Source organism: Chelmon rostratus, chromosome 3, assembly GCF_017976325.1.
Source record: "Chelmon rostratus isolate fCheRos1 chromosome 3, fCheRos1.pri, whole genome shotgun sequence".
Classification (NCBI taxonomy): Eukaryota; Metazoa; Chordata; class Actinopteri; order Chaetodontiformes; family Chaetodontidae; genus Chelmon; species Chelmon rostratus.
In genome coordinates this window covers 18767541-18794058 of record NC_055660.1, presented here as the reverse complement: position 1 = coordinate 18794058, position 26518 = coordinate 18767541, and the positions used below count along the sequence as shown (strand labels likewise).

Below are 26518 nucleotides of genomic sequence, written 5' to 3'. Positions count from 1 at the left end.
ACCCTTGCTTAGAATGGACTACATTAGTTTAATAAGTGTATTACATGCATTTTACACTGATGATGTCACCACTGTTCATTTTATGACACTGGATACTACTTGCTCCCAATTTTAGACTATTTGAAAAAAAAAAAAAAAAAATCCTCTGGGAATTCAATAATGTGGTGAAATGCACTACATTACAGCCCATTATCCCCTGACTTGGCTTCCCAAGGCATTACACTGAGCTTACTTAATGTAAATAAAGCCAGACAAAGAAAAAAACAGATTTATCACTAAGTTAGCATTTGTTGAAGGGCTCAAGGACAGCCCGATGAACTGTTTACATCAACTCTTAGGCTGTCAAAGTAATAAATAAATACAATTAAAAAGATCATCCATTTGTTTTCTTGAAAAATTAAAAGTTGTTCCAACTAATTGTTCCAAGTAAATTGTGAATACTTACATAGATGAGGCCAGAGTAGTAGCGGTCTTTAAGGTTATGAAGCACTGACGCTTCGTTCAGGCAGGTGAGTTCGGCCATGTCCTCTACTTTGCTGAACTTTGGGGGGTTCATCTTCTGGATATCATCCTTGTTGACCACCGCCTTCTTCCCATTCTCAGCCAGCTCCACCACCACCTCATCTCCACGCTCCTCGCGAATACTGGCGGCCTCAAAGCCATGCCGTTCTGATGGGATCCATACTAGCCTCTTCGCAGTCCAGTCGGCCTGGGCGGCCGGGTTGTAGACCACGGCACGGTCCACAAAGAGGTACCGCTCCGGGTCCTCCTGCCCACACCTCTGTGACATTGCTGCTGGAAACCAGAAGCAGAACACACCAGGTCACCTGTGGGAAGGACAGAAAGAATAATGTTTATCTTACCAAAAAAAAAAAAAATGCTAAAATAAAAATGAATGCATCTGACTAATGTCACACCATTCACTTTGTAGAGCTCAGATGAAATCACCACTGTGACTCAAGACTGCTGTGTAAAAGATCCTTTTAAATAGCCTCTTTCACAGCAGACATTTAGACTTGTCATAGTCGGAAAATCAGAGGTGTTACTAATGACATTAACAATGGCTCTGCTCAATTCAAGCGTCTCAGTAAGTCATAACAGCCCTGAAGTGAAGCAGCTAAATAGAATTCAGCCATCATTATTCTTACTATTTACACCTGTACTTTTCTAATGTGATGTGTCAAAATCTTCTTTGAAAAAAAAAAAAAAAAAAAAGACCAACCTATCTGTGTTCCAGCAATAATTTCATTCTCTGTGTGAAGGCCTGTACCCATAGATAGAAAGTGATTCAACTTACAAAACAAGATTCGACTCAGGGGCTTCTCGATTTTTGAAGCTACTAGGGTATAACAGGTACAGTAAAATCTCTGATTGCTGATATTGATATCAGATCACAGTATATATTACCATGTCATGTGGCCCTAATGTCTAGACCTGAGTGTTAGGTGCTAGCATCATTGCTACTATTTTGACCATTTCAGGTAAAATATCGATTCAAACTGCAATCAATACAGCTGAATGCTGAAGCTGATGGCTAAGTGCTTTAGGGATGATGCAGCATCTCTAAAGGCTGCTAAATGCCTTGCTCTAAAAACAAACAAATAGATATTTTAAGTGACAGGAATCATTCATATAAGAAACCCTCTTATTTCTTACAAAATAATTTGAGCTTTAATAATTTCTAATGTTTGCCTTTATGACAGTTTTGAGCATTATTGCTTGTTTCACTGGGGAGACAGGTTTAATGAGAAGTATATTTCAGACCAAGTCTGGTTACATGACAAGTATCACAGCTTATCACAGTCATCCATGGTGGTTGCTGTTTGCCAGTCATAACTCAGCAGGGATTTGTGAGGGCCAACTATAAATTCTATTCTATTAATGCACTACTAGTAGAAAGTTGTGGGTCCTCTGAGAACCCTCTCTCTGTACCAGTGTCTATACAATAAGTATGTGTTGTGTGAAGAAAAAAAAGTTGTTTCTGACCAAATGAGAAAAATTTAAACCAAATGCAAATGTACTACAAATTGCTCGTATTCTGTCTTTTAGTTGGATTCATTTGCTGTTTTTCTTTTGTCAGGCCCACACAAACTGGTGTGTGAGCTTCAGGCCTTTACACCTCCATCCCTGTGCATAACCCACCCACATGTACAATAACTTCATCATTTGAGCCAATTCAACAGTCAAGGGAAATCCTGACTGTGTTGTGTAATGAAAAATAAGGCATAAATGTCTTTTTTCTCTGAGCCATAAACCAATGCAATTTACTTTAAGAAAAAAATTGGAGTGACCTTCTTAATTTTATTTAACTTAATTTAACAGGTGAGTGGTTTATACTTACTGTATAATTTAACGGAGGAAATAATCAACAAACTGATCTTAAAATAGGCAGAACAGAGCAACTTTGTAAAACTTGGCACTTGATGCCCTCAACAGCTGATGCACAGACTGTTTGAATGTTGACCGTGACATAAAGCACCACCCCAGCTTGCTTCTTATTAATCTAAGACAACATCAGCTGATGAACGCTCAGAGATATATAACCTACAAACAAGTCCCATGCTTAAATCAGGCGCTGGTTAGAAGCGAATCTGGGTCAGGTCAAAGGATGGGGGATCAGCGTGGCTGCTGACTGCCGTGTCCCTGCATCCCCTCGCTCAAAGCTGGAAAACGGCAACTTTCATGCCACATTCGGCTCTATACCAAGGGAATATGTATCACACGCAACTCTGGATATTTCAGTAGATGAGGTTCAAGAAACTGCAATCATCTGTGCCAACGGCTTGTCATGGACTGATGTACCCTGGCTGGGCCAAACAGCTGCATCGGCTAGGTTAGCTTGCTAACGTTAGCTCAAAGTTGGCGTGCTGTGCTTCATATCCCACGGTCGCTCGAAAAGATGCATACAAGGACTCGACAGCTCCGATAAACCAACTAAACACAACTGGGGGCGTTTATACCAGCGCTTCTGTTACTTTACGCAATTAGAAGATGTGGAAACATCCAGATATAGTCGAATTTCAATGCAAATGAGAGTTTTCGGGATGAAGTGAGCAGCCTCCAAAGGCAAAATCCCATCATGGGTGTGGGTGGCTCAAAGACGTCTGGGTGGGGATAAAAGCAAGCGGACAATGACCACACCATTTCATTCTAGTTCCTAAAGATTAAATTTCTAAAACAGACATCTGCAACAAAATACTAATTTAAGACTATATTACACTAATACATACAGCACGCTGGCTCTGCGGCGCCGGCTAACATTAGCAAAGCTGATGGTCCTCCATCATTGAAAAGTCATGGCACAATAATCCGCTAGCTAACGTTAACGGTTACTGTTGCTAACCACTCAACGTTACATCCCTATTACAATGACGGGCCCCGGCTTTTCTGCTGAACTTACCACACACAGTAGAAGAAGAGACCCTTCCCAAGCGTTTATCAGTATCCAGTAGATAAATGTGATAATCCTCAAATGCGTGCTAAAATAGTCCCTTCTTTCGCCCGCTCTCTCATCAGTGGTACTCCCCCACCATCCAGCACCCTCTCAACCGAACTCTCACCGGCCAGGGAGGATGCACCGCACCGCCGCACTCTTTTTGGCAACACCCACAACACAAATCTGGAATGTGATTGGCTCTCAAAATCTGATGCCTAACCGCGATTGGTCTACAATTATTTCCATCCCAAAACTTCGATAGTTGATGACTGCCGCGTAAGACATCAACACCTGCAAATCGGTGGATGCTGCTGCGGCTTTACATGGTTGTAGGATATTCAAGTTGTCACTGATACCACAGTAAACGTCTTAATGACGGGAGCATACTTGTATAGTTTCACACAGACTCATATGATCACATAAATTACTGAATCAAAAAACTATTGACACTACTCGCCTTATTTTATTGTACTAATTCTCCATTTCTTGGAGTTTTTTTCCGTACTGTTTACTCTCCTATTTTACATCGGTATATATCTATAATTAAATTTTGATTTATGGTGAAGTTCTTTTTTTAACTCAGTTTTCATTCTTTTTCATCTGATACATATATATCAAATTCTATATATTATACAACACATTTTTGAATATATATTTTTAGTTGAAACAAAGTTGCAAAGTTTTTGCAGGGAAAAGAAAAAGAGCAAACAATTTCAGCAAATATAATTATATACAGTGCGAGTATGAGTTCATAAAAACAAACTGTGAGAGCAGAATCAGGTAGCTACAACTAATGTTAAAAGAAGAAAAGGACATAAAATTGCAAGTATGGAAATGTAAACGACAAAACAAACATGATAGACTAATTATGTCTCTCCTGTTTGGTTACGCTGTGCTTTTCAGACTGGCAACAGATTTTAGTGTGTTGAATTAGCGCCCTCTGTTGCATAGAGACGGACATTACGGATGCTGACCACGTGCCTCCATGAAACATGGACGAACAATGAAGAGCTTGCAAAGACTTAGAAATTACTGAGTCAGTAGATGCCAGCAGCATAAACTAAACGAAACAAGAGTGCAGAATAAAACGGGCTTGATATTCTGGTACTACAATCCAAATAATTTCCAGAGAACCTAAATTTGAATTTCAGCCCAATGAATTTGGCAAAAATTGATGTCAGTCATAAATGATTGTTCTTTGTTGTGTTGTGTTGTAAGTTCTTTTGACATTTGAAGTCTTAAATGGATAAGTGTTATTTTGCGTACCTGACTTTAAAAACCTTTATCCTTCAGCTCACAATCTCTGTTCATACTGTAAGTTTTGGCGCATTTGGATATTGAATGAACAAGACATCAGTACATCTTCAGTTTTCAATCTCTCTGTTTCGACACTAAATATACTAAATGGACACACACACACACACACACACACACACACACACACACACGCATTGCACACAAGACTAACTGCGCGCTAAGTATGACTGGCCACAAGATGGAGCCAGAGACCCGCTGCTCACTCATACTGAAGTGATGCAGTTGTCATGGTGAGGACCGTCGGGCGGATTGCTTCGATTACAAAGTGTTTTGGTGAAATGTCCCTTAGCAACGCGCACGAGGTTTGATGTTAGACGGGATTTAATTCAAAAGCTAAAATGTAGATGGGAAATTGAACCAGTCGGTGTCCATGAAGAATTTCAGTCATTCAAGACATTATAAGAAGACCTTCAGAGCAATAATTAATGTTTTTAAATGCTCTCCTGGGTTTTCCAAACATCGCTGTTTTGCGTTTATTAACACTGTATTTTAGAGAAATTAACGTTAACTACCACTGTACCCCCAGTGCAACCTTTCTAATGCTAATACCTGAGAGGCACAAACTGGGACTATTGATAACTTAACTAGACCTAACTAAGGCAAGTGGACTTTTCTGGTTGGTAACAAACAATATACATATGAATATTTATTTTTACACAGAGTTAAAATCCAGCACAACTTTGGTTTTAAAACCAGGCACTGCTGCTCCAAGCATAAAGCTAACACAAGCTAGGTTGACTAACTTTATGCTAGGCTAAATGTGCAGTGTGAACCTTACCGTACTTTAACGCAAAACTAGAAAGCTGGTGGCTGGTGACAAAAGTCAAACATTAAGAAAGTCTAACAAAGCCAGATTCATTTTTTATTTTATTTTATTCTTTGTTTAGTTTTTCCAGATGTTGGTGGACCAGAAATGTAAAGTGAGCCAGTACTGGACTTTTATTCAACAAGTGGCCTGAAAACCAACTGCAGTATACTCATGGTGCACATCTCAGCCACTTTCACTACGCAGGCAGTTGCTTGTTGAAGTGAACATGCTTACCTACATGAGGTCTAACTCATTTGCATGGTTATTTAAAAATGTAACAGCATGTTCCAATATGTACTGAAATATGACCAGTGAACAATCGTTGTTATTAGTTAGTTATTTTCCTGTTTCACCTTCTCTGCTGGAAAAAAAAATGCCTGCACAACTTTGCAGTCAACTTTTCACAGTAATGAAAATGCACGTTTATTTTACATTTTTATTTATTATTTGCTGATGATGAAGCCTTATAAACATTTCAGTCTTTCTTTCTATTTATGGTGAAAAAAAGTCTGGAGCGTAGGGGCTTCAAAGGCAGCAAGCGAGGTGACATCTGGTGGCTGTCAAAACTTAGAGCAGCACTTGAAGACTGGGGTCACAGCACTGCCATCTCGCTAAATTGGACCGTTTAAGCCTCATATGTGGAATATGAGTCCAAGAAGCCTGTGTGTTATTGTTCAATCTGCAATTCTTTAGTTCAGAAATCCTGCATTAAATGTAGATCTTATTTTGCAGTACAATACAGTAAATTAAATAATAAATACATCCTCCAAAAAGCCTAGATATAGAATATTTTCCCTGGCACAAAATATTAGTGTAAGTTATTGGTACACATCAGAAAAGAATTTGCTCAGAAGAATTCACTAATTTAACATGCACTCACATCACATTATCAGACATTGTCAGACTCAAAATCGACACAGTAGAACTAGAGATGTTGTGTTTCTTATTCCACATATTCTTCTTCCTAGTCAAAACCTGGTGCCTATATTACCCATAATGCAACCCCACTGGAGCTAATGTTACTGGACAGCTATCCTCACTCATGAGTCAAATTGATTTCTGAATGAGGCATCGTGGTGTCCAGTAGCTGATATTTTCGGTCCATTTGTCCTCATTCACTCTTCCTCCATGTTCACTCACAGTATCACTTCATATATGAACCTGTTATGGATTGCCGCTCAGATTCATCAGTCACAAAATAGTAGACTGAGTGTGCTTCTTTCTAAATTTGATGTCACATACCGAGCACAGGCATAGATTGAGTGACAGATGCAAGATGTCTGAGTAAGTTATTTCATCTTGTCTTGACGAGTGACAGAGTGACACCCTTTGGTGTGGTGCATTTTGCAAAATGCTGTGACAGCTCCATCTCTCAATTGTTGGCTTCTCCAGTCGCCTCTGTGGCATAATAGACCTGTCATCAGCATCGTCCTCCACCATCCCCCTTCTGCTTTTGTCTAGACAGCAGTTTATCAAACATCTCCATCTTTTTTTTTTCTTTTTATGTAAGCATTGATAAGGAATGTCAAATGTGGCGTTTTCAATACCACAGTGCCAGATTGGATATAGATAATTGTTTGACCTCCTTGGGCACTGTCTTTGTTTTTCTGCACAAGAATAGACTGAAGTGCTCTCTTGAAACTTGCGCACTGCAACAAATATTAATCTTAATAAGCCATTTTGCTTGTTAAGTTCTTATTTTTATCAGTGGGGTGAAATAATTTCACACATTTCCAAAACAAATCTGGTTGCTGTATGCAACATTTTCTACCATAGAATGAAGTGTCATACCACTTGATTTTATTTATTTGTCTCTTATTTTCTTCTGGTAATTTTTCATTCTCAATGCAAGCACATTTTTATTAGAAACAGGTGAAATAGCCTGAACCCTCTTGCAGATATTCTCATTCCTTTCTGGACTCCAGCCGGGCCACAGCCTCCACTGAGGATATTGAGATCACATTCACAGTATTTTTTCAAGGAAGGTTTTCTTGGTGGAGTTTGGGGGGATTAATTGGACTTGTGACCTCAGTATTTCTAAAATCATGGGTACAGCTCAACTTTTAGAATCAGATTTTTTTGCAGACACAGTTCTAAATAATGCATTGACAGAATGGATTGATTGAAATTTGAAAGATTACAACAAGATTAAATGTTGTGTTTATTTAGCAGCCAGTGCATTGACAGTAATTACATTCTGATCTTTTTCCTTTACTTTTCAACGAAACTTTATTTATGCAATATGATTGCAAAAAGACAAAAAGCAGAATGTACATATAGAAAATACAACACAAAATAAAGTAGAGAGAGTTGCCAAAGTGCTGGATGTTTACTAGTCAGTCATTTCATATTAAGATCTTCGCTTTGAGTGCATGAAAATGTCTCTCAGATCAAAGGTCCAACACATGCCACGGCAGGCTCTGTGTTGTATCCAAGGTTTTCCTCCGTCTGAGGTCAGTAAGCACCTGTTTGATGATCATTTCACTGTTGATTACTGTGGTCTGTTGGACCACAGGACTTGTGGTTTTCCACAGTTTGACACATACAATACTGATGAGCAGTTGAAACAGTTCTCTTTGTTTGGAAGGCATCTTTTCTTCCAACTTGACAGAGTCATAGTTCAAATCAAAAACCGCTCCATGGCCTTGCATTATAGTCCAGACCATCTGAGCTCTAACAGTCCATCAGGAGCTGCTGCTGTGTTTCATCATCATAACAATAAATCATGGGACATTTTTTTCTTCATTTATTTTTTTTTAACAACGTGAATCAGCAGCTCGAACAGGAAGTCTGTTGACAGAGATTAGTCAGCGGACATCTCTAATGCTCACTTCAGCACTTTCAATTTCAGATAAATTTTCATATTTAATTAACCCACTATACGTAAAATAATTTATCTTTCCCAGGTCATCTTCTTTACCTGGCAAATTGTCTGCTGCAATTTCCAGAGAGCGTTTGTGGAGAAGTACTGTATGTATACCTTGCCTATACAGATATAAGATAAGACTTTATAAATCGCCTGCAGGGGAAATAATTATAATACACACATCTCTATTTCTGAGCCTGTGCCCTCTGACCATTGCAGCTTCATCTCTTCAGTACAAGAAGCTAAAGGAAAGCAAGCAAAATTATAATACAAAGCAGTCAGAAGCTCCATATGTGGTAATTTTATGCACTACACATACTATGTATGTTGTGTGTGTCCATGTATGTTATGTGTTTGTGGCACAGGTAATGATTTGTGCTGATAGTCTTCCAGTATTTCTGTCTTAGCGCAAAGATTTAAGTTGTTTATCATCTGGCAGGGTCATAAAGCCTGACATAGTTTTTTTTTTTTTTTTTCAAAGCTTTTACAATATTTTATTTTATACAATTCTGGCCTTTTATGTCAACATCTTATTAACAGATTAATAGAAAAAAAGAAACAAAATAAATAGACCAGACAGATTCAATTAGTGAAACAGAAAACTGACAATAAACAAGGTAAAGACACCAGTCACAGGCAGGTAGGAATCAAATATTATTGAAGTTACCTGGAGGTAAGAGTGGTTTGATTTTTAGGTGACGATGTAACAGCACAAACAGCAAAGGCAGTCTTTCGTAGACTAGCTCTGGTTTGGAACTTGCAGAGCATTAAACCAGTCACTGGAGCGTGTTAAATATGGAGTGCCAGAGCAGCAAGGATGATATATAACATGGCAATTTTCCAACAACGTATTATCAGGACCAGCGGTTATTACACCTTTCAGACAGGGGCGGCCAACCAACTTTACCTGATAGAAAGCAGGGGTGAGCATTGTAATTATCACCAGCGGTGGACCTGAGGGCAGGGTGGTAAATGAAATCGAGGGATCTCAGTGAGGAGTCAGCAGCATGTCGGTATTTGAAATCTCCACAATCCAGAACTGAGAGCAAAACTGGTGCAGCAAAATTGTTTTTGCAAGGTATGGGGGAGCTGCTTCTGTTTCTGTACAAAAGGCCAAGCATCTGTCACAGTTCATCAACAAGGTTTTCCTACATCATATTCAAATTAAGATTTCTTATCAAACCAGATACCAAGATTTTTACATTATTTGAGTCTTTTAATAGTGGAGAAATGCATATTATTATCATCTACATCTCTGGATCTGGACAATGGCATAAACTTTTTTCAAAATTTTGTCACAAAGTACTAATTTAAGGCTGATGAAGGCACCTTGTTGTGCATAAAACCTGCATTAATTGATTTTTCGGCCACTTTGGGGAAGCAGAACACACACTTACATCATCCAATAAAGCTAAGGTGGTGATGATAATTAATATTTTTATAACAATTGATCAAATTACTACGTATGTGAAAGGGTCACCTATAATGACAAGAGTCATGCCCTGACTCTGCAGTTCACCTCGGCTCTACAGAGCATTATAGCTCATTGTGTGAATTTTCTGGCTGACAGCCTTACTGTTTTAGTCCACTCTCACTTAAACCCACCTTACCTGCTGAGCACCACATAGCTGACAAAGTAAGCGACCTCCACAGGTGGTTTGAGCAGTCAAATTTCAATCCATCTTGAATGCTTCTTGGATGCATTTACAGCTTCTTCAGTTTTTAGATTGGATAGCTGTCCGAGCCAGCCAGCCACGAATTGGCTTAATGTAAATGGGGGGCATCATTTGATCCATTGTCATTGAAATTACAACTGAATTAATTAAAGTACAGTAGCTTTAAAGGTACAGTTTCTCAGTGACTAATTGTGCTAAATCAGCAACAGAGAAAACAGTATCGTCTGCGTAAAGTTGAAATTAATGGCACATTTTAAAAATATTTTGGAAACATGCACAATAAATTGATTTCCATACTAAGAATTTCTTTGACTATGTTAAAATGTCTCTCCGAAAACCACATTCAATACATACATCTCACTCACTGCATGTAGCAGTATGTGTGCTCAGAAGTGCGAATAGACAATGTGTGTAGTTGTGTGCTGGGGTGGGGGAGTGTTGTCAGAGACCCTTGATGCTCTCACTCTCTCTCTCTCTCCCCCTCTTTACCTCAAGATCTCTCCACCCCTCTCTCTCTCTGTTTTTCTCCCCACCCCGCTCTCACTCCATCAGGTCCTCACAACACACACCACAGCCTCTGAATGCCTCATCTCCTCCACCAGAGCGAAAGGATCAGAGAGAGGAAGAGTAGAGGTGACGAGAGAACAGCAGCAGCATCACTGACAGGCATCTCCCTCACTGGGGGAGACAGAGAGAGAGAGAGAAAGAAGGAGGTGGGGAGAGGAGAGGAGAGGAGGAAAGAGTGAGGGGAAAAGAGGAGAAAGAGCAAAACAGTGAGAGAAATAAGTTTTTAGTTGGAGGGAGGACAAGCGAGGAAGAGTGAGAGAGCGTGGTGTGTGGCAGTGGGAGGATTGGGAGCTTTATTTCTCCTTTTCTTTTATCGGCTGTGAGCGCCGCCTGCCTCCTCTCTTATCCTTCTCCCCTCCTCCTCCTCCTCCTCCTCTTCCTCCTCTTCTCATCCCGACACTCTCCCAGCTCCCGCCGTGGGGTCTCAGCTCTCCGTCTCCCTCCCCCCCTCCCTCGCTCCCTACCTCCCCCGGGCCCTCCTGGGAGCCTCCGGGCTGCTGCGCCGCAGGAGGATGTCTCGCAGGGAGTCTCCGCCGCCGCCCTCACCACCTCCACCTCCGCAGCTGCTGGGAGTGCGGAGAGGAGAGGTGGAGTGCGAGGATCGTCCAGAGCGCGCCGAGCCGTTGTCTGACGCAGAGAGGGAGATCATCCAGGACACGTGGGGGCACGTCTACAAGAACTGCGAGGACGTGGGGGTGTCTGTGCTCATAAGGTGAGTTTTGTCAAGCAGAGGATTTTATTGTCACTGTGAGAAACTCTCAGATTGGGATCAGTGAGTGTAAACTTTCAAACAAGAGATGAGTGAATACATTGTTTACAGATTAAGATGCTTAAGTTTGAGGGTGTGTGTGTCCATGTAACACCCTGCTGTTAGAGCTTTCTCTGTCTGTTGCTCTGTTTGGATGGAGATGCTTCATTCCACAGTGAATCTAGTCACTTTCTAACAATTCTCTGTGGTTAATTCACCATCCAGTGCATCCTTAATTATTAGTGGTTGGAAAGTAATGTCCTAATTTGCCCTCTGTCCCTGGTATTCTCTGCTGATGTAAACGAAGAATTACCTTGTATAAGGTCTTTCTCAATGACCTTCCCTTTTTGTTGAAGAAATATAGAGACCGCATGCAGCGAGTGTGGTGAAGTGACCTGTGGCAAAAAAATGTTTCAGAACATATTTGAAATGTCAGAAAAACAAACAAGGCACACCTGAATAATGCATCAAAAGTATAGATATTAGCAGTAAGAGCAGGAATCAGTGAGGTTTGATATAAACTTCTGAAATTTCATATTTAATAAGTGAATTGATCGAGTAAAGGTTTTGAAACCTTTCTCCACACATTACACACCCTCACCCAACGTCAGCGTTTGTATTGTTTATTCCAACTACAGGGAAGAAATTTAATCATATAAAAATATCTAATTGTAATGTGTAATTGTAACACAGATATATTTCAACAGAAATAACTGTGATATCTGTGATGGCCCAATGTCCATTAATCCTGGTGTAGAGGCTATGACAGGTGACATTTTGCCGCACAATTATAGCATTTTCCTTATGTGTGTAATGGGAATCTGCTGAAATCAGGCATGAGATAAATGATCTGATATGAAATCAGCAGTGCACAATATACAAATTGTTACTGTGCTGATCTTTTGGTGATTTAATGGTTTAATGATAATGTTTTATTGCTATAAGGGTTTCTTAATTATTTGCTTCAGTAGCTTCATACAGTAGGTCTAATTTCTGCAAATTCCTTGTAAGCCCCTGTTGAAGGCTGATGACAATTTTGGCACAGTGGCCACAGTCAGAACTGCAGGTCACGTGACGCTCGCACGCCTAAAACAACTTTTTTTTGTGTGTCATTCCTGCATGTGAAGAGCCAGCAGGATGTAAGGTGACTCAGCTAATATATGATTCGGATGCACGTACTCTGTGTAACCCAAGCCCAAGGAAACCTGAAAAACCTTTCAGCATATGTGCCCAAACAGCAGTTTTCATGAATGAATGAGGTGCCATCTTGGAACATGGTATCTATCCATGATCCCTACTACCTATGCATGGGGCGTAAGTATGTGCCTTACTGAGCTGTTTTGAATTAGACTTTCTTCCCAGATTGTTGTCCTCATGCTTGCCATACCAATAATCTGAACCAGATGTAACCTCAACCTCAATATAATCATTTTCATCTTTACACAGATTTCATCTCAAGGAATATATCTAAATATGATCAGTTTCATTCCAGTTAGTTTGGAAAATTGCACGACCTCTGGACACACTGATACATGTACCTATTTAACTGTGCATTAACAAACCCAGGGTCTGTCTGAGTGTGCTACTCAGCACGTTTCTTACTGTTGTGTATCAAGCTGCACATTATAAAAATGTTTGGAACTTGATAACCATGTTTTTACTTACAAATAAAGAACAGCTTACCAGCAGCTAATAAGTTTGATATTGCTGACCTCCAGTGGTTTAACTTCTACAGAGAAGCTTATAGACTCCATTCTCGTGTAGAGTAATTCATGTGTCTTAGCAGTAAGATGGGTCAGCAACAGTTACTTGACACATTATGTAGGAAACCCAGTGATAATGAAGGCTTCATTTTGCTTAGGCCACACACACACACACACACACACACACACACACACCATGTTCTGGACCTGTTCCCTCAACCTCTCACCAATAACTGAGCTGTGACAAGTGTAGGAAAGGAAGGAACATCGCATTCCTCTCTCATTAAGATTCTGAAGAAATTCTCCGTAGTCTACTGCTCCTTACACTACAGTATGACGAGACACCCAGTGTCTTTGAGACTGTGAATATGTTGAGTTTGTGCCTCTTGCATTTCCATTTGTCTTGGATAAAATTCATGTATAGCAGACAGCTTATGCCTCACGCATTTTCATCTTTGCATATACTGTATGCACCTTGTTCTTATATTATCCATGGCTGTTGCTCAACCATTGCTACTGTCTTCTTAAGTTGTCAAAACATATCCATAACCATAAAATCAAACAGTTTCTCCAAGAGCCTAATCTTCAACAGGCAGTGATTCTCTGTGAAGCTCTACTGCAAAGTGTTGCAGACCAACTGAATGCAACACGGCTTGACTCTGTTTTTCCTGCTTTTCATCCTCCTTTTTAAAAAAAATGTATATATATCAAGGGAAGACGTGATTCGTTTGAATGTCCCCAGCTAAATGGTCTCAGTGTTACACTAAAAAAAGCCTTAAGGGCTTGTTAAAATGGACAGCAAGTCGTAGCAAGGAGACTGATGTGAGTGAGGCAAACTGATTTTCAGTGTGGGGTGACAAGAATCCCCAAGGGAGAGAGTGGCAGGGGCAGAGGGCATTTTTGGTGTGTGTGTGTGTGTGTGTGTGTGTGTGTGTGTGTGTGTGTGTGTGTGTGTGTGTGTGTGTGTCCTGTGCGCTTATCTGTGGATGACAGCAACTAGCTTTGGCACTAAATGTCTCCCTCCATGCCTCACTATCTGTCTTCTCCTCTGTCACCCCTTTCAAATTTCTTATATGTCTTTCTTTTCCTAATTTCATCTATTTTCTCCTCAGTTGATGAAAAGATATTCTTCCTTTCAAATTTCAGTTGATTGTGATGATGTCAGTGCTGCCAAACATACATTACATATTCAGTAATTTGTTTTGCTGACTGTGGTGTAGACACGTATTGACAGAGCTTCTTCTTAGAGCTTCTCATAGCGAATTAGACAACAGAACACACAAAATGTGTTAACAGGGTGCAAGACAGGCAATGGCAGAATATGCACAACTAGAGCTGCAACTAATAATTATTTTCATTATAGATTTAATCATAATTAGCATCATTCACAAGCGCAGCCAGCTTCAGACTGCATTTTCAAGGATTCATTATTTCTAACAGAAGGCCTCGAATCAGGAATTCAGCTGCTGACTCAATTTGTAATTTTTGCCTGGAGCTTTTTTGTTGTTGTTGTTGTTAAAGGAATAGTTACACATTTTGGTAAATTTGCTTATTCGCATACTGTCTGAGAGTTTGATGAGAAGATCGATACCACTCACAGATCTGTAGAGCTTGGCTTAGAATAAAGACTGGAAACAAGGAGAAAAAGCTGGTCTGTCCAATGGTACTAAACTGTACCTCTGAAGCTCATTACTTAACATATATATGTTGTTTGTTTAATCTGTAAAATACAATGTAGGGATGTTTTCCTTGATTTGGAGCAGAAACTTCCTGGACTCACTGGCTGTGTGATAACTTCACAGTGACCACAAGGAGTCCAGGAAGGTATGGTACTATTTGAAGGTGTTTGAAGGGGGGATTTTGTTACCTGTTGGCCCCATGTTTTAATGTCCAGTCTTTATGCTAAGCTACGATAACCGTCTGCTGGCTGTAGCGTCATACTTAATAACATGAAAGTGGTGCCAATCTACTCAGCAAAGTCTTTTCAAGAAAGCCAAGTGTCAAAATTTCCTTTAAAAATACCTCATTGTCAGCTGTTTGTGTGTTGGTATTTTGCCATCCACCTAAAACTCAATGATTTTCAGTTTACACTCATATAAAACAGAAACACTACTAAGCCTAATGCATAAATTATTAGTGAATGTTGGGTATTTTTGCTTGATAAAAGACTTGAATGCTAAATCCATGATTAAATTTGTTGTTGAGTAATTTTCTTTTAATGTACTGATCGATTTGAGTCATTTTGTCATTATTTTATCTCTGTGTAGTGCACAAAGAGTGAGATCATCAACAGTTGGCTGGCAGTTCCTCAGTTACCTAACATCACCTGAGGCTGACACTGGGTCAAAGACTTGCACAGTTGAGATCAGTGCATAACAACCCCCATGTGAACATGGATTTGCATTTTCATGTCAATGCATCTGCCTGGATACATGGAGAGAATAGACAGTAACAATAGCCTCAGTTGATCTCACCAATGCGTACAAATGCAATTGCACCAAAGAGTGAAAGCACCCCAGGCATCAGAAGAACAGTGCATATGGCAGCTTTGAGAGTAAAATGAAACTCTGCATACATCCACTCAGATAGTATTGTTGTAGGGATGGTGCTGATGGGCAGCACATTTTCACCAAGCAGAGCATAAATATATATCTAATATATGCCAATGCATAGACGTAGTTAGCTGTTTTACAGGATGGCAACATTTGAAAACATTAACATTAATACAGTATTCATGTAGTCTGTTTAGACTATTTAAAGTAACGTACATCAACAATAACTTACATATACAATATAAAAACACACCAGAGAAATAACATGGAAAAGGAAGAATATGAGATTGAGAGTCTACAGCCATGCCAGTGGCTCTGTCAGGTTGTACACACTGCACGGCAGTAACAGTGTGCTGACAATGACAATGTTAACATCCTGACATTTGCCATCTCAGTTTAGCCTGTTGCATGCTAAGATTTGCTAATTAGCATAAAGACTCTCATTACAAATGATGGGAATGTCATTAGTTTGGCAGGAATTTGGTTATGAACTAAACTGAAATTGTAACTTGGTGGTGATGATGAATGAAAGTCAAAGGATCACATAAGTTTTTAGAATTCATCCTCTGGGGACCATGAATATCCGAGCAAAATTTGATGACAATAACAACTAGTAGTCATCAAGATATTTCACTGAAAACCAAACATGTCAACCTGCTGGTGGCGCTAGAGGAAAGGTCAGGAGATCGCTAAAGTCATTTGGATTCATCGTCTGAATGACATGACTGTCAGTTGTTGAGACGTTTCAGGTGACAGTTTGTCTACTGAAATAAGGATTATATGGTTTATTTTTGTTTTTCAATAATTAAGCCAGTGGTATGGAGTCATAGATTTTGCCTTGTGAAAAAGATGTCCTTGAAGTTTCGGCAGTGAGGCTCAAGGTTGTTCACGCCACTCCAAAGAATTATGAAACCCTTCCAGTCTAATCAAATTGTGATTAACAAGACCCACTAATGGTGCTGCTTTGGCTTTGATGACTTCATTTGAATGCAGAGACAGGTGCAAGAATGTGCTCAGAGCTCTCCAAAGTACTAAACACCAGTACTCCTCTCACACAGGGACAGGATGTGCCTCACCATACCTCTATATACATACAGTTGTGAGACATTAAGCATCAAGCAATCACTTGATAATGTTAAACTGTTAACATGTGCAGAGTCAAAACATATTTTTTGGACCGCTCCTGTGTCAGGTGAAATGATCACGAACCAGAACTCACATGAGTCAATGCAATCCTCCAAACAGGCTTATTTTAACAGAACATACTACAATTTTGGTAAAGCATTCATATCTTCCATTGTGACGGTCATGGAATCACACTTTGAAGGCTGAAACACCAAAAGGTTTAATGGGCCTGGTGATGTGCCTGTTGCATATATTCTTGAAATGCACTGCAGAGCCATGCCTCGGCTGCAGGAGATTAAACATTTATCATTCTAACACAAGAAGACAGGCACAAAAAGGGGAAGTAATTTTCTTCAAAGAAAACATCGGAGCAGCAGTCTGTTTTCTTAAAGCGCTGCAGTTAACTTTCAAGTTTCTCTGAGCAGAACAAGAGCTACTAGAAAGTCTGCATTATTCCTGTCACCAAGGAAATGAGCGTGCACGTATCGTGACAGCTGCTAGAGCCAAGCTAGGAGCGCTACAGGCGAGCTGAGCCTTTGTAGGCCTAGCATGACATAGGATCTGGGGAATGTGGATGTAGTGTAGCAGGGCGGCCCAGGGCCAAACTCCAACTGAGAAATAACTGTACGAGCAATTCGAGTCAGCTGGAGCACGGACAAGATTTAAAGTGGGTCAGAAAAGAAGTGTGCGTGTGTGTGGGGTTGTGTATTACTCACATTGTGGGGACATAAACCTGTTTGCACAGTCACATTGTGGGGACCCACCTTCGGCATCGGGACAATAACAGGTCTCCATAACGTAAAACATTTAAATTTTATAGTGAACACTTGGGTTAAGGTTAGGTTGAGGTTAGGGTTAAGCAAGCAGTGGTTATGGTCATAGTTAGGGTAAGTGTATGTGTGTATTCGCTTGTAAATCCATCTGTTTTTCAGTCACTGTTTGTAGGTCTGTACATATCTAAAGCTGTGTCAGCAATGGCACTTTGCATTGTTGTCTGTGAGAAAGGACAGTACTTATTCCGTCAGGTTTTACCCCTTCGGCGAAGCTCGTGGAGACTCTCTCGTTGCTTAGGCACACATTCTTTCCTCTCTCTTACTGAGCTGCTGTGAAGTCACAGTCGGCCGTGATGAAAACTGTCAAACCCCTGAGTCAAAACAAATCTTCGTAACTAGAATCCCACAAGACAATTTACATTTTCTTTGTTTATCTCTCCTCTTACATCTACCAGGGTGGTTTAAGAATGGATTTTACTACATCTGCACCTAAAATAACCCTGGTTTTACACACTGAGCAGACCTCAAACACAATCCAGACTCATCAGAGACGAGTGTCATTTTCTCCCACTTGCCTCAAATGAGTTGAAGCTCTGCAAGGACTGGTTATTTTCACTGTTAGACAACAGCTGAAGCTGTTTCTTTTGGTTCAGCAGCACTCGAAAAGAACATTTTCATTTACTTTCTTATAACCAAACTACTGTGTAAGCCAGCCTAGCAGCATGGCTCTGGGGATGGTGATGTCTGTCTGTAGCTCTACCATATTGGTCTAAACTGAAATGTTCAACAACTTTTGGACTGCCATGTAATCTTAATTGAAAGTCAGATTAAGGTGAAGGTACAGTAACATACGGTTTTATTGAAAAAATCAAATATATGTCTGCTGCCCTCAACAGTGATCATTGATTAAAGTTTCATTTGATTAAATTCATGCAAGAGGGCAAACAACCATCCTGTGCCTTTCTGTAAATTTCAGTGAAATGATAGTACTTGAACACATAAGTAGAACATTGTGGAAGCGAAAACAAAACAAAACAAAAGAGGTTTTTAATGTACGGTGCCTTCAGAAGGTGCAGTTCAGTCACGCTTTCAGACATGCTTGAAAATTAGCCCACTCTTCAGCACACCTGCACCCAATTACAGTCAAAGGCAATGATCAATCTTAACTATCAGGCCTCATTGCTGCTACACTAAAGGAATCTGCCAGGCACCTGTCACATTGGTGGTGCAGGGTTACACACTCTATAGACATGATAAAGTCTCTCTCTCTCTCTCTCTCTCTCTCTCTCTCTCTCTGTGTGTGTGTGTGTGTGTGTGTGTGTGTGTGTGTGTGTGAACCACTGACTGAGGGTCATATTTAGGTAATAAAGCGTTATGAAATTGGAAGCTGAGTAACTCTGTATCCTCGACCCATTGGTCTCTTGGCTAAATTCTTGTTTTTCAAGCATGAGTCCCCACATGCTTTGATCAAATGTTGTGATGCATGCATGGTTCTCATTATTATACATTTTCCACTGGCCTTATTATGGGCTTGTAATAGGATTTCTCTCAGTCAAGCCGATACGATGTCATAGCTGTCTTGTTAGGTATTTTTGCCAACGACAATTCAAGAATAAATAGTGACAACAATTTTAAGCGTGACTGTCTTTTTTGTTCGTATAATGTGTTTGTGGTCTTAAACACATTATACTTAATGCTTTGCTCCATCTCCTGTCTGTATTCTGTATTTAAGATCTTGTCTTTCTTCTTACATTTTTTTAAAAATTCCTCCAGAAATACAATACACAACCAGAATTATGCACAGCAGGACCATTTTGCCTCTGCTCATTTCAAATCCCTCCTCTCACTTCTGTCAGTCCTTCTTCACTACAAACCGCTGAAGAAAAAAGCAACCAAAACAGTAAAGAAAATAAAAAGCTTATTAAAGCCTACTATTATTTAAAATATTGTCATGCATCAGACATCAGTGTTAGATTTCTGCTCTAATTACCTAGCCTACTCATCTGTATTCTGAAAAAAGGATTTTTATAAAGTTTACTAATTGTATTGCAATTGCTGTTGGTCAGCAAAGATCATAAATGACTTCATATCTAATCTTAAAGGGAAACATGGTGGGAGAGAGGAGTATGGCATGCATCAAAGGTTCCCTGCTGGCATCCAATCAAGGAAATTGCAGTTCTGTGTTATGTGTCCTCGGGCTATCAAGAGTCCCCTCAATCATTTTCTTAAAGCACTATCTTTGATCCACAGGGTCTTCATTAATCAAAAGTTTGCAGTAATTTCTCATTGGAAGGTTATGTATCTACAAAAGAATCAAAGTTTGTAAGCAAAAAATCTCTTTTTAGCATCGAAAGTTTCTCCTTTATAGAAGATTAATTAAATGCCCTTTCTGAGTATTCAAATTCAGTGGCATGTCCTTAGACATGCCTAGAATTTTATCACAAGATTGAAATTAGAAAGTGGAGGAGCGCTTTGTTTAGTGGCCTTAGTTCAGGGATCAGCATCCAACCGTCACTAACATATCATAACTGCAGTTCAGATTCTCTGCTCAACCAACCAACTGATTCATGCTAGCTGCTCTGTGAGACTGCATGTAGGCACAGCATGCTTTGATCTAAATGCTAATACAGCCAAGTTTAGTTGTTAAGTTGTTGTTGTGTACGATAAAACACAAGGGAGTTATTTTTGGAATATTGGTAGCAGTTGCAGTATTGTGTGGTGATGCCGTCTTGAGGAGTCAGTTGTGGGTTTGTTTTGCTTTTGATTATCAGGAGCTGCTTTGTGAGTAGCTGTATTGTCATTCCAAATTGGCTGATTCACGCTACAATGGAGTTCATTTGATTTAGTTTGCAGCGAGAGATGTTGTGCAGGGATCCTTAGGATTTAGTCCCCCTGAACTAGTATTTGCTCATTCTGTGCGTGGCCCGTTAAAGCTTTAAAAGCTGGGTGAAACTGATCCCCAGAATTTATTGGATTATGTATGTGGCTTTCATTTCAAGCTGCGCCATGCTTGTGAGTTAGCAAAAGATAATACGAGCACTGCTCAAAAGAAGATGATGGGCTGGTTTGGTAGGAAAGCAGAGAGCAGTTTGTGGCCCAGGTGATAAAGTTCTGGTTTTATTACCAATCCCTGGTTCCTGGTAGGCTGTGTCACATTAACATGTTAAAACCGTACCATGAACGTGAGGCTGAGCCTGGCCCAGACTGTGTGGCATCCAGTACTACAGCTTTCAATTTGTTCATGCGTGGAGCTCATCTGTGGAGCTGTCTAGTGCTGATCTTAGTAAGTCTGTCTCTGCCTGTGTTGTGGTGCTATTCGGTGCTGAAAGGGTTGGACCTGCTGTGACCTTGTGGCACTGACCACTTCCGCTTGGAGGAGGATGTTGTTCCATCTAAAGCAGTGGTGATGGGGAGGTTGAAGAACGTACCCGATGCTCAGCATTCAGACATTGCAGAGTTGATTTGTCACGAGTATCTGTTTTCTGACGTACCTTCATGTACGACTGTCTTGCAGCAAAATATTGATCCATGTGATCCACTGCCAATTAAACAGCATGCATTTAATTTAATCCTGATAAAATTAGATTTCAGCATTTGAGACTACTGATGACTTTTTGCAGTATACGGTGATGGCTTTTGGGATGTACAACGTGCCTACTAGATTTTAAAGGCCGTTTACTGTTGTTCTGTCTCGAGTGTGATGTGCGTTTAGAGGAGTTAGTAATATACTCTGGTTCTTGGCAAAGTCACATCCACCAGATAATGGAGGTGTTCGACTGAAGTTGGAGGCGATCCTACATTCCCAGACGAGACTACACTGTTTGCTTGGGATTGGCTGTGTGCAAAAATGTTCTGCTGTCATAACACCATTAACTGACCTGTTAAGTCATCTTATGCTCTCCTCCCCTCTTGTATTCTTCTCCCTCTTTCCTCCTTTCCTCTCTCTGAGGTGCTCCTGATTGGGCTGATTAGTTGGTGGCTCTGCCCCATATGTAAGGAAGGCAGTCGGAGAAGGAGTTCTCTCTGCCAGAAAAAAACAGCCTCTGGCCACCTGAGCTTTTTCATTTTGCTCTTTGCTTTGTATTCTTTCTTCTATCTTGCAGTGCAAGAGATAAAGTCAGAGGATCATCAAAGTCAATAGGGTTGATTCTCTGAGTACCATGTATATTTGTACCAAATACCTTGGCAGTCCATAAAATGGTTGTTGAGGTATTTCAGTAAAAGCCAAAAGTATCAAATTGCTGGTGGAGTTAGAGGTAAAATCAGAGGATCACCAAAGTCTGTAGAATTTATCCTCTATGGACCAGTAATGTCTGCAGAAATTTTATCTCAATAAACGGCCATCTGACTGACAATCAATCAATCAATGTCTGTAAAAAAAATTCCATTCCATGCATCCAATATTCGTTGAAATATTTCAGTTGGGACCAAAGACATCAACCAATCAACAGACATTGCCAAAACTCAAGTCACACTGCTAGCATGGCTAAAAAAGCTATTTTTCTTTCAAGTTTTCTAAATCTGAAATGTATTTGCCTCTGTAGGTTCTTTGTCAACTTCCCATCAGCCAAACAGTACTTCAGCCAATTTCAGGACATGGAGGACCCCGAGGAGATGGAGCGAAGCAGCCAGCTTCGGCACCATGCCCGAAGGGTGATGAACGCCATCAATACTGTGGTGGAGAACCTCCATGATCCAGAGAAGGTGTCGTCAGTGCTGGCTCTGGTGGGAAAGGCCCATGCTATCAAACACAAGGTGGAACCCATGTACTTCAAGGTAACTTCAAGGAACAGCCCACTTCCCAATACTATCAGGCCTTTTTACGTAATCCATCTGTAATGTCCAGGAGGTATTTTAAATAATAATATAACTTGACCTGTTTGGTGCATCAGTCTGTCAGCCTGCCACATTCTGCTTTACGTTGATCAGGGATTTTCTATATCCCACAGAACTGCCTTTTTCAATCCTACAATACTTTACGGTACATTCCCACAAGGGTTTTTTAATCGGTGGAGGTGTGTTGCTTTCTAGTTATTGGTTCAGACTGTGTCCTGAGAGATAATTTTCAAGTGTCCTCTTTCCTAGATAATTAGCACAGCAGAATTATTTTCTTGCTTCAGCAGATCCTTGAATTATCAAAGTACCCCATTATCATGCAAATGTCTTTTTACCGATCGAGTATCACAAGGAATTCATATGCATATTTAAATTTGCCAAAAATATTTCCTATTTCTGTTTTGCTCTTATCTATCTATTATGTCTCAAATTGCAGCTATGACCTGTTTGCAGCTGCGTGCATAAATATATTACATTGTTATGAAGCTGCATGTCTTGTTTCAAGCAAGCCTAGAAATGATACTTTACTCAGCCATGACAAAATGAGTGTAGGAAGTGTTTTAGGGGGCAGACAGCATATTTCGCCTTGAGCCTGTTCAGTTTCTCTTGATCACAGATGTTTCCTATAATCTAACAAGCAAAATGTAACCACATGACATACAAACTGTGTATATGTATAAAGTACAGTTTAGGAATCTCACCTACTTTCAAAAGTAAGTTACAGTAACACCAGGGGAAAAGCATTTTTTGGCAGCCCTTTCTTGTTTAAAAAAGCATTAAAACATCTGTTAAAGTTATCAAAATTTTAAAAAAAGTATTAAAATACTTTCAGTTGGGGAAAGTCAGAGAAGTGTAATGAAAAATGTTTAAGATCCAGTGTTTAATTTAGCCCATATGGTTGCATAATTTCCAATGTGAATCTCCAATATGATCCCCTCTTCATCTGATTGAAGAGGGGAAGCATATGCTTCCTCTCTTCAAGTCTTCTGAATGTCATCTGCAGTTTGTTCATAAATGCAGCTGTGAGGAGAGCACATTTCCGCCATTTACGCATCCCTCTGCTGGCTTCCGATTACCTTTAGAATGCATTTTAAGATTTAATCAATCCCTATGTGAATGAATCATTAAATGGATTAGTCCCACGGTAAATTCCCTGAAGTCTTAACCCCATATGCACAATGGTGCGCGGAGTATGGATTTTTTTTGTGGCATGCTGCCAGGTGGTTGTACATGTGGATGTTTTAGTCTCCCTCTCCATAGGACCACCTGTAACCACAAGATGTAAATTCCATATTTAGGTCACATGATAACAATGTAAAACATCCCTCCTTCGCAACTGAGCAACTCCATCCACTAAGGAAGGCCATAAGATGTAGCTGAAAGCTGTGGAAACAGCAAGTAAATGGACTTGAGAGTGTTGAGTGTTGGGAACAGCTTTTCCAAAATGTAATTTTATTTGTGTTGTATTTGTGTCAGTTTGTAACAGTTGTATATCCAGTCAACACATACACATTACATGTCCTCAGTTCTCACATTGTGTACTACAAATGAATATGCATTGCCGTAGCTTTAATGTCACTTCTCATTTAGCACATTTAAAGCCACATTTCCCTCTTTTATTCTGCATTCCCTTTATATCTACTACTTTTTTCATTCCCTTCCTATCTCGTCCCTTCTCTCTACTCTGTCATTTCCATTCCCTTTGTATGGACTGTCCACCCACTGCTTTCATGTTTTACTGCTATCATTTTCAATTCTCGCCTGCCTCGCCCACTTTTCTGTGACAGGGAATTGGACTCTTGTATTTCCATCGCTCTCACTTTACCTACTGAATTTTACTCCTCTGCATTGCTCCCTCTACCTTCCACCCGCCCTTACCTCGATAGTCACATATTTCCACTCTTTTGCTCTCCCTATCTCCCTCTCTTTCTCATACCACTCCGCTATTTTTTTCCCCACGTTGATCAAGTTTCTTTCTCACCCACCTTCCTCCCAGATCCTGAGTGGTGTGATGCTGGAGGTGTTCGCTGAAGATTTCCCAGAGTTCTTCACAGCAGAGGTGCAGATGTTGTGGGCCAAGCTGATGGGAGCGGTGTACTGGCATGTAACAGGGGCCTACACAGAGGTGGGCTGGCTCCAGGTCTCCAGCTCAGCGGTGTGAAGAGTTTGAAAGAAGAGAGGGTGAAGGAATTTCAATTGCAAGGAGTTCTGTGAGGATGGTTTCACAGATATGGATAAGATTAACGTGGTAATCCGTGCAACCCTGTACTTTATTTTAGTGACATTTTGGTGCTAAGCCTTCATTGCTGTGGTGTTTCTGCATCGCACTTCTCACAGATCACTTGCACACCAAACAATGTAGCCAGGCAACATTTTACTTTTCTCCTCATGAAGTTTTAGCTAATGTGAGTGGTGCTTTGGCCTGTGATTTTAGCCACGGACGGTATCGCTGCTAACGCTAACCATCCAGTTCTTCTACTGTTTATTACAAACAAACTACTGTTGCTGCCAAAGGCATGAAACCAATCACTTCCTGCATCTCATGGGATCTTCCCCATTAAAGAGCCACCAAGTTTTTAGACAAGCAAATCCAAAAGCTTTAATAAACTTGTCGATTTAATTACAGCTCATCAGCAGTTGACCCTTTGCTAAGCCCTGTCTCCCTTAGTTGCTGCCAGGCCTGTCAAGCTTTTCAATCCAGCACTCCACATATGCAGTTTACAGTGATAGTGATGGCAGATTACTCAAAATGTTCAGCAATCTTTGTAACAGTGGTTCTTTCAGGCCGATGTAAGCTTCTTATTTCTTTCTGAGCGCTGTCACTTTTGCCACTTGTAATAACAATTGTTTCTAGATGTTTTTATCCTTCGTCGCTAGTTTGCTAGTCGAAATTAACAAGTATATTAGCAATATTAGCAAGTTATTTGAGAATGTTGTTTCCAACCAACTGTAAAAGAGTCTTAAATAAGCACTTGAAGGCAACATAACAGCTACAGTAGGTTGTGCTAAAAGGCTAAATCTACATATCTTAAATAAAAAGACAACATCGCCACTATTTGAAATACAAAACACGTGGGAACAAAGGAGCAGTATTGTTCATATACTGCAGTGCAGTTTGTTCTGGTGTTATGGTACTACGGTACACAATGGATGTGTCAGTCCTGAACAGGGCTTTTTTTTGTAACCTGTAACCCCTCAAAGTTAGCTATGGTATACTCCCTGGTCTTGGAAATAACACTGGGGTAGGTTACTACTAGTCAGCTAGTTAGCTAGACATGCTAACATTGACATCTTAGGTTAGAGCAGACAAACACTATTAATCTACAGCACTTCATTTTAGCATATGGTGAAATCCAAAGCTCGACAGGCCCACTGTGCCTAGTTCCAGATAAGCTAAGGTTATGTGGGCCAAACGTTGTTCAGGGTAGGGTTTTAGTGAATGGTCAGCTGGGGATGGCAGAAATAGACATTTATTTATATGAAAACCTTGCGGATTATTACTTTACAGAGTTCATTTCTGTGGAAACCTGCGGTGAGAGAAGCATATTCAGACTGAGCCGCACAAATGAATACACCTCATGATATTTTGGAGGAGAGAGGGAGAAATATTTAGACAAGAAACGATTTCTAAGCTCTGAGAGGGGGGCAGTTAGTTGTCGAAGCCCCGGCTATGGGACCATGGAGCTGCTGACTGTTAATAGATTCTCTTTGTGTCCTTCTACAGTATATCCTCATGTTCAGGGGACCTACGCCCCTTTCTCTCTCTATTGATGCATTGCGTGCTCTTAATGTCTTGTTCAACTTTACAGAGGTGTTGTTTGTATAAGTGTACAGTGGGCAAGTGTGCATACTCTTCTGCCTTTGTTTACAACTCATTGACACGTTGATCTGTCAGCGTGTTAAAGAGGGCTGTTTTTTCTTTGCTAAAAGTCTTGGACTAGCAGCAATGCTTTCCGTTTTTATTTGCCTATCACTTTCATTACACAAACACTCACAACATGGGGAAAGGGAGATGGAAAATATCGGCAGGTGGACACAATCAGCAACCACACGCGTAAACATCCACACACAGGCATGCTATAAGACCTTCTCTATGCTAATATTTACAGGA

General features: G+C 40.3%; 4 protein-coding genes across 4 annotated transcripts in view; 2 read left to right on the top strand and 2 right to left on the bottom strand.

Moving 5' to 3' along the window:
* The window catches only part of LOC121604381 (myosin-10-like), a 59734-nt gene extending 56200 nt beyond the window's left edge, over positions 1-3534 (bottom strand). The window contains exons 1-2 of the mRNA XM_041933875.1: positions 3401-3534; positions 446-827 (exon numbers count right to left, since the gene is read on the bottom strand). Of these exons, the coding sequence (XP_041789809.1) occupies positions 446-790 (345 nt within the window). The 5' untranslated portion in view covers positions 791-827; positions 3401-3534. The remainder of the gene's footprint in view (positions 1-445; positions 828-3400) is intronic.
* Positions 1-26518, bottom strand: part of LOC121604362 (histone H3-like) — a 610603-nt gene that overhangs the window by 117799 nt on the left and 466286 nt on the right. The gene's annotated exons all lie outside the window — the stretch shown is intronic.
* zgc:163040 (uncharacterized protein LOC100038789 homolog) overlaps positions 1-26518 on the top strand; it is a 408070-nt gene that overhangs the window by 147647 nt on the left and 233905 nt on the right. The window lies entirely within an intron of this gene.
* On the top strand, positions 11183-24568 carry cygb2 (cytoglobin 2). The gene is made up of 3 exons (XM_041933867.1): positions 11183-11382; positions 22116-22347; positions 24404-24568. The coding sequence occupies exons 1-3, from the start codon at positions 11183-11185 to the stop codon at positions 24566-24568; spliced, it is 597 nt and encodes a 198-aa protein (XP_041789801.1).

Excerpts from the sequence above, each read along its gene's own strand:
- cygb2 (XM_041933867.1), top strand. The coding sequence starts at position 11,183 with ATGTCTCGCAGGGAGTCTCCGCCGCCGCCCTCACCACCTCCACCTCCG. Across the intron at positions 11,383-22,115 it reads GGGGTGTCTGTGCTCATAAG|GTTCTTTGTCAACTTCCCAT; the intron begins GTGAGTTTTGTC and ends TTGCCTCTGTAG. Across the intron at positions 22,348-24,403 it reads TGGAACCCATGTACTTCAAG|ATCCTGAGTGGTGTGATGCT; the intron begins GTAACTTCAAGG and ends CCTTCCTCCCAG.